Genomic DNA, 12,038 nt, shown 5'->3' with positions numbered 1-12,038 from the left:
CCGCATCATTTACAAAAGAAAAACTAATTCGCTCTCCTGGACCACATCGAGGGTCTTTAGCATACAGTTCCTTAGGGACACATTCAATCTATGATATTTGTTATTTTTAATCCTTTCTAATTCATTTACTTTGATTCCCCCCGAAAAAAAGCCCTATGGGGTAAGTTAGAAATATGGCCCGGTGGATCTGCCCTTAAATCTAATATGGTGAGGCAGTCAGTGAATTAGAATTCAGCAAAGAAAACACAAATTAGATACATGAGTTTTTTTCAACTTTCTGACCGTGAAGGAGTTAGATAACAAGAAAATGAAATCGTTTGTTTCAGGGAATTGTTAACACAGGAGAGGATTTCACTTATCAGGAACACAGTGTCTGCGATCCTGAGTGGAGGCAGGGGCACGGTTCAGGTGGAGGTCCGTCCAGTCTGGAGGCCGGCTCTGTGCACACCCGTTCCCGGAATGCTGCTGCCACCTGGCGCCCATCTCTGCCTCCCAGCGGCTCAACTCAGTCAGGTCACAGGCCGCTTCTGCCCTCTGCTGACGGCTGGGAGGCTTCCGAGACTCTGGTCCAACAATAAGCCCAAAAGACTGAACCAGGAATAGGCTGTGTGTCAGCCGCCCTCTCTGGCAAGCCGGCAGGACTAAATCTGGAGAAGTCGGCCATTTCCAAACCTGTCTTCACTTTAGCTAGAAGAGTCCCCATGGACTCAAGACAAATAAACAACATGAGTGTAAGAGAAATTGAATTGCTTTGATTCTTTCCCTTGTCAATAGGAAACAGCTTCTAAAGGCAGAAAGACACCCATCTGGAACAATCTGGAAAGTCCTTTTTAATTCACAATGAGAAGAATGAAGGGTAAGGGTAGATATCAAAAAGACCCTGATGCTGGGAAAGATTGAGGGCAGGAGGAAGAGGCAACAGAGGATGAGATGGTTGGATGGCATCACTGACTCAATGGACATGAGTTTGAGCAAACGCCCAGAGATAGTAAGGGACAAGGAAGCCTGGTGTGCTGCAGTCCGTGGGGTCACAAAGAATTGGACATAACTTAGCAACTGAACTGCAACAAAGGGGAGACATCACCTCTTCTCTCCCTGGTCCACCTGCAGCCAGTGGTGTTCACGCCAGTGCTTAAACCACTGCTGGTGTCTTTCTTCTTTTTCCCTTTCCTCTACTTTTTTCTCTCTTTTTTCTCCCTTCCAGTTGTATTGGGACAAAGTTGACCTACTGTTTCAGTTCAGTTCAGTCGCTCAGTCGTGTCCGACTCTTTGAGACCCCATGAATCGCAGCACGCCAGGCCTCCCTGTCCATCACCAACTCCTGGAGTTCACTCAAACTCCTGTCCATTGAGTCAGTGATGCCATCCAGCCATCTCATCCTCTGTCGTCCCCTTCTCCTCCTGCCCCCAATCCCTCCCAACATCAGGGTCTTTTCCAATGAGTCAACTCTTCGCGTGAGGTAGCCAAAGTATTGGAGTTTCAGCTTTAGCATCAGTCCTTCCAAAGAACATCCAGGACTGATCTCCTTTAGGATGGACTGGTTGGATCTCCTTGCAGTCCAAGGGACTCTCAAGAGTCTTCTCCAACACCACAGTTCAAAAGCATCAATTCTTCAGCGCTCAGCTTTCTTTACAGTCCATCTCTCACATCCATACATGACCACTGGAAAAACCATAGCCTTGACTAGACGACCCTACTGTTTAGGTTTAAGGTATAGCATAACTATTTGATTTGCCATCATGAAGTGATAATCATAGTAAGTTTAAAGAACAACCATCATCTCATATCAATACAAAATTTTAAAAAAACAGACAAAATTTTTCTGTGCTGAGAACTCTTAGGATTTACTCTCTTAATGACTCCACTGTCCCTTTTCTTTCTCAATCTCTCACCGTTCTTCTCTCTACATCTCATTCTCTTTCTCTCCTCCCTTCCCACCTTCTGAATGTCATGTGTAACCAAGATCACTCCAAGTAACTCTCTGGCTCTCCTTCTCTAGTCATCAGCCTCTTAGACTGGCTGATATTTGCAAATAAATATTTACTTGCTCGTTTTCCAAAGCAAAGTAATTGTTTCAGCTGAGCAACTGGGAAAGAAGGATGATTTGTGTTCTACTCTGCGCTATTCTTGGATGGAGGGGGGATTATGTTGAACAACAATTATGTTGTTCTATATCTGCAAGCCTGGGCCACTGGCACTCAAACGTTTCCATCACAGGGCGTTCTCTGAGCAAAGAGCAGACACTGAGGGTTCAGCAGTTGAGCCTCCCTTCAGCATTATAACAGATCTTCAAATGGTGCACAGATGTAAAGATCTCAAGGGCAGAGGAAGCCAGGTGGCCTGTTTACATGGGCCCCACAGAGTGAGCTTGTCCACTGGAGCCGCAGAAACCCCCACTGCCCTCAGTCTGAGAGTTCCCTGGGAGAGGGAGTGACCTGTCCAGAGCTAGCTTTGTTCAGGTCACAAAGCTCCTGGTGACAGCTCCCTGGAGGGACTGAGGCACGGTTACCTTGATAGCTCCAAAAAGGCTCTCATCCACCTCGGAGCTCAGGGCTTTGGTCCGATAGCGAGGCCTATTCCTTGACCTGTTGGAAGCAGTAGAGGCAGAGCTCAGCACGCCAGCTGTGCTTAATGGCTGCAGGGAGAGGCAGAAATTTGGGCTCATCAGTACCGACCACCATCTGCACCCCAGGCAAGGTAGACGCTTCACCAGCCCGTGCTGAGGGAAGGTTGGGTGGGTGTATGGGAAAGCACCTGGGTAAATCCTGAAACACAGGAGACGCCCTACAGGAGCAGTGGCTTCCCTGGACACCAGCCCAGCAAGAAGGAGGACTTCTGAGGTTTCTGAGCTGAAGAAGTCCAAGCCCTTGCACAGCAGGGAAGGAAGGCGGGCAGGAGGATGATTCAGTGTCAGCCCAGTTCTCGTTTCCCGCAAGCAGTCTCTTGTGAGGCCACATGGGCTGTCCTCTCCAGAAAGGCAGTGTCGTCACCTCCAACCTCGTCATCTGAACACCAAGCCCCCTTCACAGCTGATGCTACCATCTGACCTCCTCCATGTCCCCACCATCTCACAAGGTTACGGTAGGGACCCGAGGACAGTAACGCTGAAAAGCACCTTGCACACAGCCGGCAGGTGCCTGATAAACTTCAGTGGATGAACGACTACCAGCTACAATCAGGCAAACAGGTCCACCCTGAAGCTGTGTCCACCACGAGGCTCTTTCACTCTCAGGACTGCTTGAATGTGCATGTGCGTGCATGCATGCTCAGACACTTCACTCATATTCGACTCTTTGCGACCCCATGGACTGTAGCCCACCAGGCTACACTCGATTTTCCTGGCAAGAATACTGGAGTGGGTTGCCATGCCCTCCTCCAGGGGAACCTCCTGACCCAGTGATCGAACCCACGTCTCCCGCATTGCAGACAGATTCTTTACCACTGAGCCACTGGGGGAACCCCTTGAACACGAATGAGTCAGTTTTTAGCCATCCAGTACTCTTCTAGGTTGGATCCTTGTCTCTCCCATCTAATGAGCTGAAAGAGACAGGGATCATCTCTGAGCGTAGAAGCTGAAAACATCAGACAGCTGCCTTCCAAGCCTGGGCAAAGGACCTAGGTGAGCCATCAGATCCCCCAAGCCTGACAATGAATAGGGAACTAGTGATGTAAGAGATGGAACATGGAAACCCCTTCTGACAAAGGCAGCAGTGGCAGTCACTCCCTGTGTCTGGGGCAATGCTGATAAGGGCGCAAGGAGCAGCTGCCACGATAAAGTGCCAGCCCCGGGGGTGGCATCAAGGGTCTTTGCCAGGCCAGTGCCGGGTTGTGATCTGAGCCTCAGTTCTGGCTGCAGTTCCTGTGTGTTTTCATTTTCCAAGCCTAGCTGCCCAGCCTTGGCGTGAACTCTGTGCACTCTCCAAAATCCTCTCCATACATTCCCTTCTCCCTAAATTGGAGTTCTGGCTCTGTTGTTTATAACCAAGAACCCTGACTAACACAACCTCCATTCCCCAAGGTCAGTCCCACTTCAGCTCAGCCTAAAGAGAAGTCTGTCTCCAGGGGGCGGTTTCTGTGAGGACTGTGGGACAACTCCAGGGTTACCCTAAATCTCATTCTGGAGGAGCCCCCATCTCCTGCAGTTCTCGGAGATGGAAGACCCTGATGCAAAGGGCTGGACGCGTCAGGTCGACCAACCCTGGGAATGAGCAGCCATCAGGGGGACAGGGTGAACAGGGAAATGACCGTGAATTCCAGGTCACTAAACACTGGGCGATATGTTTTGAATGCTCTCTCTAATCCGCCATGACCACAGAAAACTCCCTGCAGCACCTGTTCCACCTGTGGCAGGTTTTCGCACCAAATTGGGCAATTATTCTCCGGCTGGCTCCATTCCACACAACAAGCATGGCTGTGTGTGCCCTTCCCTCCCAGCCTGGCACAGTCAGCAGAAGGCTCACAGAGGGCGCCTTGCTTTACAGCCTCTGTCAGCCCCAATACAGCAGAGCAGAAAAGCTTTAATTCATGAAAGGTAAATACAGGAGCCCCAAGGATGCCTAATAACAGACTCTGAAGGGTTATTACATGGAGAGTGGGGAGCAACAGCTCCCCTTTCCACCAAAAATAGAATAAGAAGGAATGACTAGAATCCACAACAGGTGGGACTGAGGCAAAGCTTAAGGAATAACCTGAAATGATGAGGGCATTGGATCACAAGAGACGGTGTCAGTTCCAAGGGGAAAGGTGCAGAGTCTGGATGTAGCAGGACCTCGATATGCATTTGCTGAAGAACGAATGAATGAAACCAAGCAAGACGACCTCTTGGGGTCTGCAGACCAGACTGAGACAGAAGCCTTTCCAGAATACACCACCACTCCACATTTTCCACATCACGTATGTGGTCTGCACTGGGGAAAATAACGTACGTGAAAAGGCTTTGGAGCACAGATGGAAAGCATTATTGTTGTTTTGCGTTTGTTTTCCTGCTTCTTTCCAAGGGCTCCTGCAACCTTCCCCTCAGGCTCGGGTGCCCACCAGACTGTAGGATCCTCCAGCGCTGGGACTGTGTCACTTCCCTCCTACGCCCTTGGCACCCAGGTCAAGAGGAAGTCACACAAGAAATACTCGACTGCCTGAGCCTCGAAGTCAGAACAGAGGAAGGAAAACAGATGATGACCACAGAAAAGCAGCCGCTTGGCAGAGCAGAAGGAAGCGTTGAGCTCTGGGGTTGGGTGGCTGAGAAACCTCACTGGGGAAATGCTGACTTTGAAGCCACAAGCCTTACACCAGGGTTAGAATAACCAGTTTTGCCAAAAGCAACAAGAAGGATTAGGGAGGTCACTGTGTAAAAGTACTAGAAAAAATGAAGGAACAAGCAGAAATGGAAAGTTAGATCCTCTGGGCCAGAGGCAGTAGCCAAGAGGTTCTTCCAGGAGGTGGAGGGCTGGTTTTATTTCTTGCATGACTTAACAAATTATAAATATCCCCAAGAAGCTGAGCTGTGCCTAGAGTGCTCATCTTCCTTGAGGGAAGGCATCTCTGGTAGGGAAGGAAAGACCTTTGAGGGGACAAGGATGATTGGGGAAGAAGAGGATTGGGACAGAAAAAGATGCCAGCCCTAACCTTTATATTTTCCTTTTGGTGACCTAGCTGACGCCTTATCTCTTCAAATAGCATCCCATCCTATGTCTGTAAGAATTCAGCCCCTGCTGGGGGCTCCAGGAGAGATTCTGATGCAGAAAGATTAACTGGTTAACCAGAATACGATTTTCACATCATTATAAACGCAGGGTGATCTCCTTAATGTATCAAGTTTAAAAGAAAGTAGATTATATGAAATATGCAAGTATTGCCATAAAAACGCTCCTATGAAACCGAAATGTGTCACTGAAAGAAGTTCACAAAATGTTTAACAGTAATTTCAGGTGAGCATTAGCATCTTAAGGTATTTCTCATTTTGAATAATGATCTGCATTGAAAAGGTAACTCTCTTTATGGCTGAGATAGGGGAAGGGGGCACTATTTTTACAAAACAAAGCAGTGGACCTGGTGCCCTGACTGTGAACACAGAGAGTGCAGCCCTTAAAAAGCTACAGTTCCAGATGTCCTGAGATCTGGGATGTTCAGCTCAATTCCAGCAAGACAGAGCTGGATCGGGGCTGGAACAGAGCAGCGTGGAGTTTCCCTGGTGTATCTGTAACACCTGGCAACTGAACAAAGACGAAGACCTGTCCTTTCCCGGGTGTGCTGTCCACTCAGGGATCTAGTTTCTTTCACACATAGGTTCACCACCGGCTTCACGCTCTTGACCTGATTCTACCTCCTTTTCTGTAGACTTTGGTTACGAAGAAGGTGGGGATGCCCATGTACCAGGCATCTTGCCTTTCACTCAGGTCCTCCCTCTCCTCAAATACAACCAGCTTGGCCATCTGTGGGGTACCATTTGAAGATGACATCCTACTCAACACTGAGGCCCTGTCCCTCCTTCTGGGGGATGTTATTTATTATTTTTGTAAGGGTCCTAGTGGTGTGCCTAATTGTGACCCTGTCTCCCCACTCCTCCAAACAGCCTGAAAAGCTAGTAAGTAGCATCACACACACACCCCTAGCCTGCCAAAGGTCAGAGATCACTAACTTGACCCACTACTTCTCAAAGGTGCCCATATGCCCTGTCCTCTCCAAGGGACTTCAGAAGGGCTCAGTCAACAAACCAAAGCCCCACTCTGAGTGGCCCTTGGATGGGGAATCCCTGATCTGGGTGAGCTGAAGCCCACAAGTCTAAACAGGTGCAACTCACTGATTCATTTGACTTGGAGATAAGACATTTTCGAAAGAGGCGAAAAAGGGAACTAACACTTCCTGTGAGCCCTTAGATGCCAAGTGCAATGCTAGGACCTCACAGACATAGCACCGGGCCCACAAACCTACGTGCAAAAGAGACACTAGATCCCCGGGTGGAGATAAATATGGAGATCCAGGGATAAATATGCACCATAAAAAGCATAAGTGAAAGGAGACCCCTGCTGCAACATTGCAGAGAGTCCTCAGAAGTTGGGAACTGCTCTCCTCCAGAGATTTGTTGATTTTATCATTAACAAAGCTCTTCTAGAAACTCCAACTTGGGGACCCTGAATTTGAACCACACTTAGTCCCAGAAAAGCAGAGTGACCTCTGAGCATGAAGTGTGTCCACAAGTACACTGAAGGAGCTACCTTTGCCATAGGGTGTGCACCCAGAAATTCTAAGGTTATTTCCAGTAACCCAAGGCTCCAACACCTACCCTCTGCCCCACCTCACTTATCCCTTAGGGACCACACCATCCTCCCTGGATCCCAGACACTACTTTCTTACCTTCTCCCAGGCATGCTGTCCTTTCAAACCCTCATGTCATCCTGTCCACCCCAGGGAAATGCAGGCCTGGTAGACCAGTCTCAATCCCTCAACTGGGGTCTCCTGCATTGCAGGTGGATTCTTTACCAACTGAACTATCAGGGAAGCCCCAATCCCTTTCCAGGGACTTTCAAATCTGATACCCTATTCATTCATTCACTTATTCATTTGCAAATGTTTGTTGAGTACCTATGAGTGACCCAGACCCCCAATAACAAGAGAAAACTGGGGTTCGGGGACATTAGGTGACTTACATATTGTGGCACTACTAGTCAGACATGGTGTCCTGACTTTGCACACAGAGAGTGCAGCCCTTTCAAAACTGCAGTGCCACGTGTCCTGAGATCCTGAGTGTTCAGCTCAAATCCATCAAGACAGAGCTGGAACGCAGCTGGAACAGGGTGGGCACGGGGCGGTGTGGAGTTTCCCTGACTTAACTGTAACACCTGTCAACTGAACAAAGACGAAGGCTTGTCCTTTTCCTGGGTGTGCTCTCCACCCGGGCATCTGGTGTCTCTTTTGCACATAGGTCCATATAGGCAGAACATAACCTGTTATCTGGCCTCCTCACCAGTGGTTTTTCCACATCACATCCCACAATCCACAGCCAGATGGGAGGGGGATGAGGATTGGGACAGCACTTTTCCAGCTCCTCGGCTCAGCCCCAGATTACATTTTCAGTCGCGATCGATCCCACTCCTTATTTCTCTCTTGGATCCCCCTCCGGACTTCCCTAACTTCTTCTAGGGCTGTCATCCCTGTTCCTGGACCTTCTGACCCCCATACCCAACTTCTTTTCCCCCCGCAGATCCTCATTTTCCCCGCCCAGAACCCCAACACAATTGAAAACACGTGAGGTCCCCATCCGAGGTTCTCCACACCCGGGACCTCACCATCTCAGCCGCACGCCCCAACTCGGCGCCTCCACCGCGTCTGCAGCCCACAGCACCACTTCCGCTCAGGGTGTTGACGCGTTACCATAGTAACCAAGAACGCGCGCTCCTGGGTCCAGGCCCCGCCCCCGGCCCGGCCCGGCCCCGCCTCTCTGTTCCAGTTTGGCGGAGGGGCGAGCGCAGTGGCTTCAGGAATCCGAGCCTCTGCCTGTGTCCATTCCCGCCGGCGCTGAAGCAGGGAACCCTCTCTCTGAAAGAATGACCCTCTCTGGAGCGCCCCGCTCTTCTTCACTTTGCTTTGATTGAACTCTTAGGTCAAGATCCAAATTGTCAAGGGCCTAGCATGGGTCCGGGTCTAACTGCTGCCAGCCCCTCCAGGAGCCAAGCCAAGGTTCACGATTTTCCCCCTACTCCCCATTTAGGTTACCATGGTTACCGTTGCCCCAGTGTGAGGAGCCAAGCCAAACCCTGGTTAGAATTTAGTCTGCAGAGAAGCAAGCAGGATCCCCCGAAACAACTTTCAAAACAGCAGTCTGGTTTGACCAAAGAAAGGACTTCCAGCAGTGAGGATATGTATGTAGTTTAAGGAGCAGTTCCTTAAAATGTTGACTTCACACCTCCAGCTCAGAATTACCTGGGAGAGTTTATTCAAAATAAAATGTAGATTCTACCAGACTATCTGAAATCGAAATCTATGGACCTGGCTCTAGGGAACGCACCTTTTAACGCTTCCCGGTTTGTATGTACTATTCTGGAAAGCTTTTTGGGAGTTTTACGATTTTCGCAGTTTGGTTTGGCACCTCTGCCTCCCAATCTGCCTGCAATGCAGGAGACCCCTGTTCGTTTCCTGGGTCGGGAAGATTACCTGGAGATGGAAACAGCAACCCACTCCAGTATTCTTGCCTAGAGAATCCCATGGACAGAGGAGTCTGACAGGCTACAGCGCATAGGGTCGCAAGAGTCGGACAGGATTTAGAGACTAAACTCTACCCCCTCCCAACCTGCAGGGAGAAAACTGAACTGGTCCCCCCAGCCATACCTGCTCCAAGCCTCAAAAAAACCTTTCCACCCGACCAAGTACTGATAAACTGAACTCCTGGACCAAAAAGAAGCGGTAACTGCAGTCCTATGAGCCACTTCCCCACCCCTAGACATCTCTCCACAGTCCACCTTTCTGGAGTTTGCTCCACCCTGACTTTTGTGTTGCAGAGCCAGTCACTGCCTCCTGTGACACACTCGGGGCTGAAGGATTGGCCGTGGAGTTAGGGCTGCAGAGGGCTGTTTACAAGCTTCAGGGGAGTGGGGGAAGGGAAACCAGGTCACCCCCAGCTGTTTTAAAAGGACTCAACTCTGGCAAGCTTCACATTCCCTCCCCAGATTTCCCAGCCTTAGCTCCTTTGGGATCCTTCGGACAAATTGAGGGAGTGGGGTAGGCTGAAAGTGTTGGAGGTGAGATCAGAGGGAGGGGGAGACAAGAGTAGCTATCCTTCCAGGGACAGTCCTCCCAGCTCGAGGGGTGGGGGGGGGAAGGGTTTGGGCTTTCCTACTACAGGCACCCTTCCTTCCCCAGCCTCTTCCCTGGAGCCCAGAGAGGAAGGAAGATGAAGTAAGCAGTCCCCTGAGGGCTGGATACTTCCTCTGCATTTTCCACCCAGTTCTCACAGCCCCATCTGTGTGGAGGGAATTATTATCCCCATCACCAAAGAGGAGACTAAGGCCAAGAGAGTTAACTGTCCGAACTCAAAAGTTCTCAACCCAGGCTGCCTCACTGAGGAAAAGGTGTGAGGTTGACTCAGGAAAAAGGGGGACGAAGGAATGCAGGGTAAAGGAATTGCATCCCAGGCTTTTGTCCCTGGTGGCTCAGACGGCAAAGAATCTACCTGAAATGCAGGAGATGCTGGTTGGATCCCTGGGTCGGGAAGATCCCCTGGAGGAGAAATGGCAACCCACTCCAGTATTCTTGCCTGGAGAATCCCATGGACAGAGGAGCCTGGTGGGCTACAGTCCATGGGGTCACAAAGAGTCGGACACGACTGAAGCGACTTAGCATGAACGCAGCTTCAAAAGAAGGTTGAGGGAATTCCCTGGTATTCCAGTGATTAGGACTCGGAGTTTCCACCGAAGGGGCATGGGTTCGATTACTGGCCTGGGAACTAAGATCCTGCATGCCACACAGCCCAGTCAAAAAAAATTGCTTGAAATATGGACAGAGGATCTGAATCAATGTTTTTCCAGAGAAAACATACAACAGCCAACAGGTACATGGAAAGGTGCTCAATATGATATTGCAAGTCAAAACCACAATGAGACATCACCTCACACATGTTAGAATGCCTATTATCAAAGAGACAAGAGCTAGTAAAGCAATTATCCTTCAATAAAAAATAATTAAGAAAAAAGACAAGAGACAATAAGTTTTGCTGGGGATGTAGAGAAAAGGGAATCCTTGTTCACTGTTGGTGGGAATGGAAATTGGTACAGCCTCTTTGGAAAACAGTATAGAGGTTCCTCAAATAATTAAAAATGGAACTATCATATGATCCAACAATTCCACTTATGAGTATTTATCCAAAGGAAATGAAAACACTGCTTAAAAGGATATATGAACCCCATGTTCACCACAGCAATAGCCAAGACACGGAAACAACCTAAATATCCATCAATGTATAAAGAAAATATTGGGTGTGTATATATACAATGGAATATTATTCAACTGTTTTTTTTAAAAAGACTGAAATCTTGCTATTTGCAACAACATGGGTCATCCTTGAGGGCATCATGCTAAGTGAAATAAGTCAAATAGAGAAAAACAAATACAATATGGTATCACTTATATGTGGAATCTAAAAAATAGAGAACTCATAGGTACAGAGAACAGACTGGTGACTGCCAGAGGCAGAACAGGGGGTAAAAAAATACAAGCTTCCAGTTATAAGTCCTGGGACTTCATTGGCTGTTCAGTGGTCAAGACTCCACGTTTCCACTGCAGGGGGCATGGATTCCATCCCTGATTGGGGAACTAAGATCCCATTCACCATGCAGCATGGCCAAAAAACAATAAAAGTCCTGGAGATATAAGGTACAGCATGGTGTATATCGTTAGTAATAGTGTATATTTGAAAGTTGCAGATCTTAAAAGTTCTCATCCTAGGAAAAAAATTATAACTATACGTGGTGATGAATTATTGTGGTGATAATCTCACGATAAATGCAAATACGGAATCACTGTAGTGTACTCCTGAAACTAATACAATGTTATATGTTAATTATATCTCAATAAAAGAAATTAATGGATTATGAGACAAAAGTAATAAAAATGAACCATGAAATCAGTAAAAATTATTTTGAAACCAAGAAGCAAATTGAAACAAAAATTTTCAGATTATCAAAAAAGGTAATCCGATAAATGTTAGTCGCTCAGTTGTCCAACTCTTTGTGACCCCACGGACTGTGTAGCCCACCAGGCTCCTCTGTCCATGGGATTCTCCAGGCAAGAATACTGGAGTGGGTAGCCATTCTCTTCTCCAGGGAATCTTTCCAACCGAGGAATCAAACCTGGGTCTCCTCCATTGCAGGCAGATTCTTCACCTTCTGAGTCACCTGGGAAGCCCCAATTCAATAAGAAGAATAGAAAAAATTTTGAACAGAATAAACAAGTGCCTGGATTGTTTAATAATCCAATTAACCAGAGGGGAAAATCACATGAATATATTGGTGAAATGTTAAATTTCTTGTTGGTTTGACATAAAAGATTGA

At 48.2% G+C, this 12,038-nt stretch overlaps 1 protein-coding gene across 4 annotated transcripts in view; it reads right to left on the bottom strand.

Annotated features, from left to right (window-relative positions):
* CFAP45 (cilia and flagella associated protein 45) overlaps positions 1 to 8,361 on the bottom strand; it is a 29,325-nt gene extending 20,964 nt beyond the window's left edge. For 2 of the 4 annotated variants that reach the window (XM_019988291.2, XM_070783721.1), the window contains exons 1-2: positions 8,283 to 8,357; positions 2,510 to 2,635 (exon numbers count right to left, since the gene is read on the bottom strand). In XM_019988291.2, coding sequence (XP_019843850.1) covers positions 2,510 to 2,635; positions 8,283 to 8,285 — 129 coding nt within the window. In that variant the 5' untranslated portion in view covers positions 8,286 to 8,357. Of the gene's footprint in view, positions 1 to 2,509; positions 2,636 to 8,282 lie in introns of all 4 variants that reach the window. The other 2 variants (XM_019988328.2, XM_070783728.1) reach the window with 2 other exon arrangements.
* Between the last annotated feature and the right edge of the window lie 3,677 nt (positions 8,362 to 12,038).

This window comes from Bos indicus, chromosome 3 (genome assembly GCF_029378745.1).
Source record: "Bos indicus isolate NIAB-ARS_2022 breed Sahiwal x Tharparkar chromosome 3, NIAB-ARS_B.indTharparkar_mat_pri_1.0, whole genome shotgun sequence".
NCBI classification, from domain to species: Eukaryota; Metazoa; Chordata; class Mammalia; order Artiodactyla; family Bovidae; genus Bos; species Bos indicus.
The sequence above is the reverse complement of the archived record's forward strand: the minus strand, read 5'-3'. Positions and strand labels throughout refer to the sequence as shown.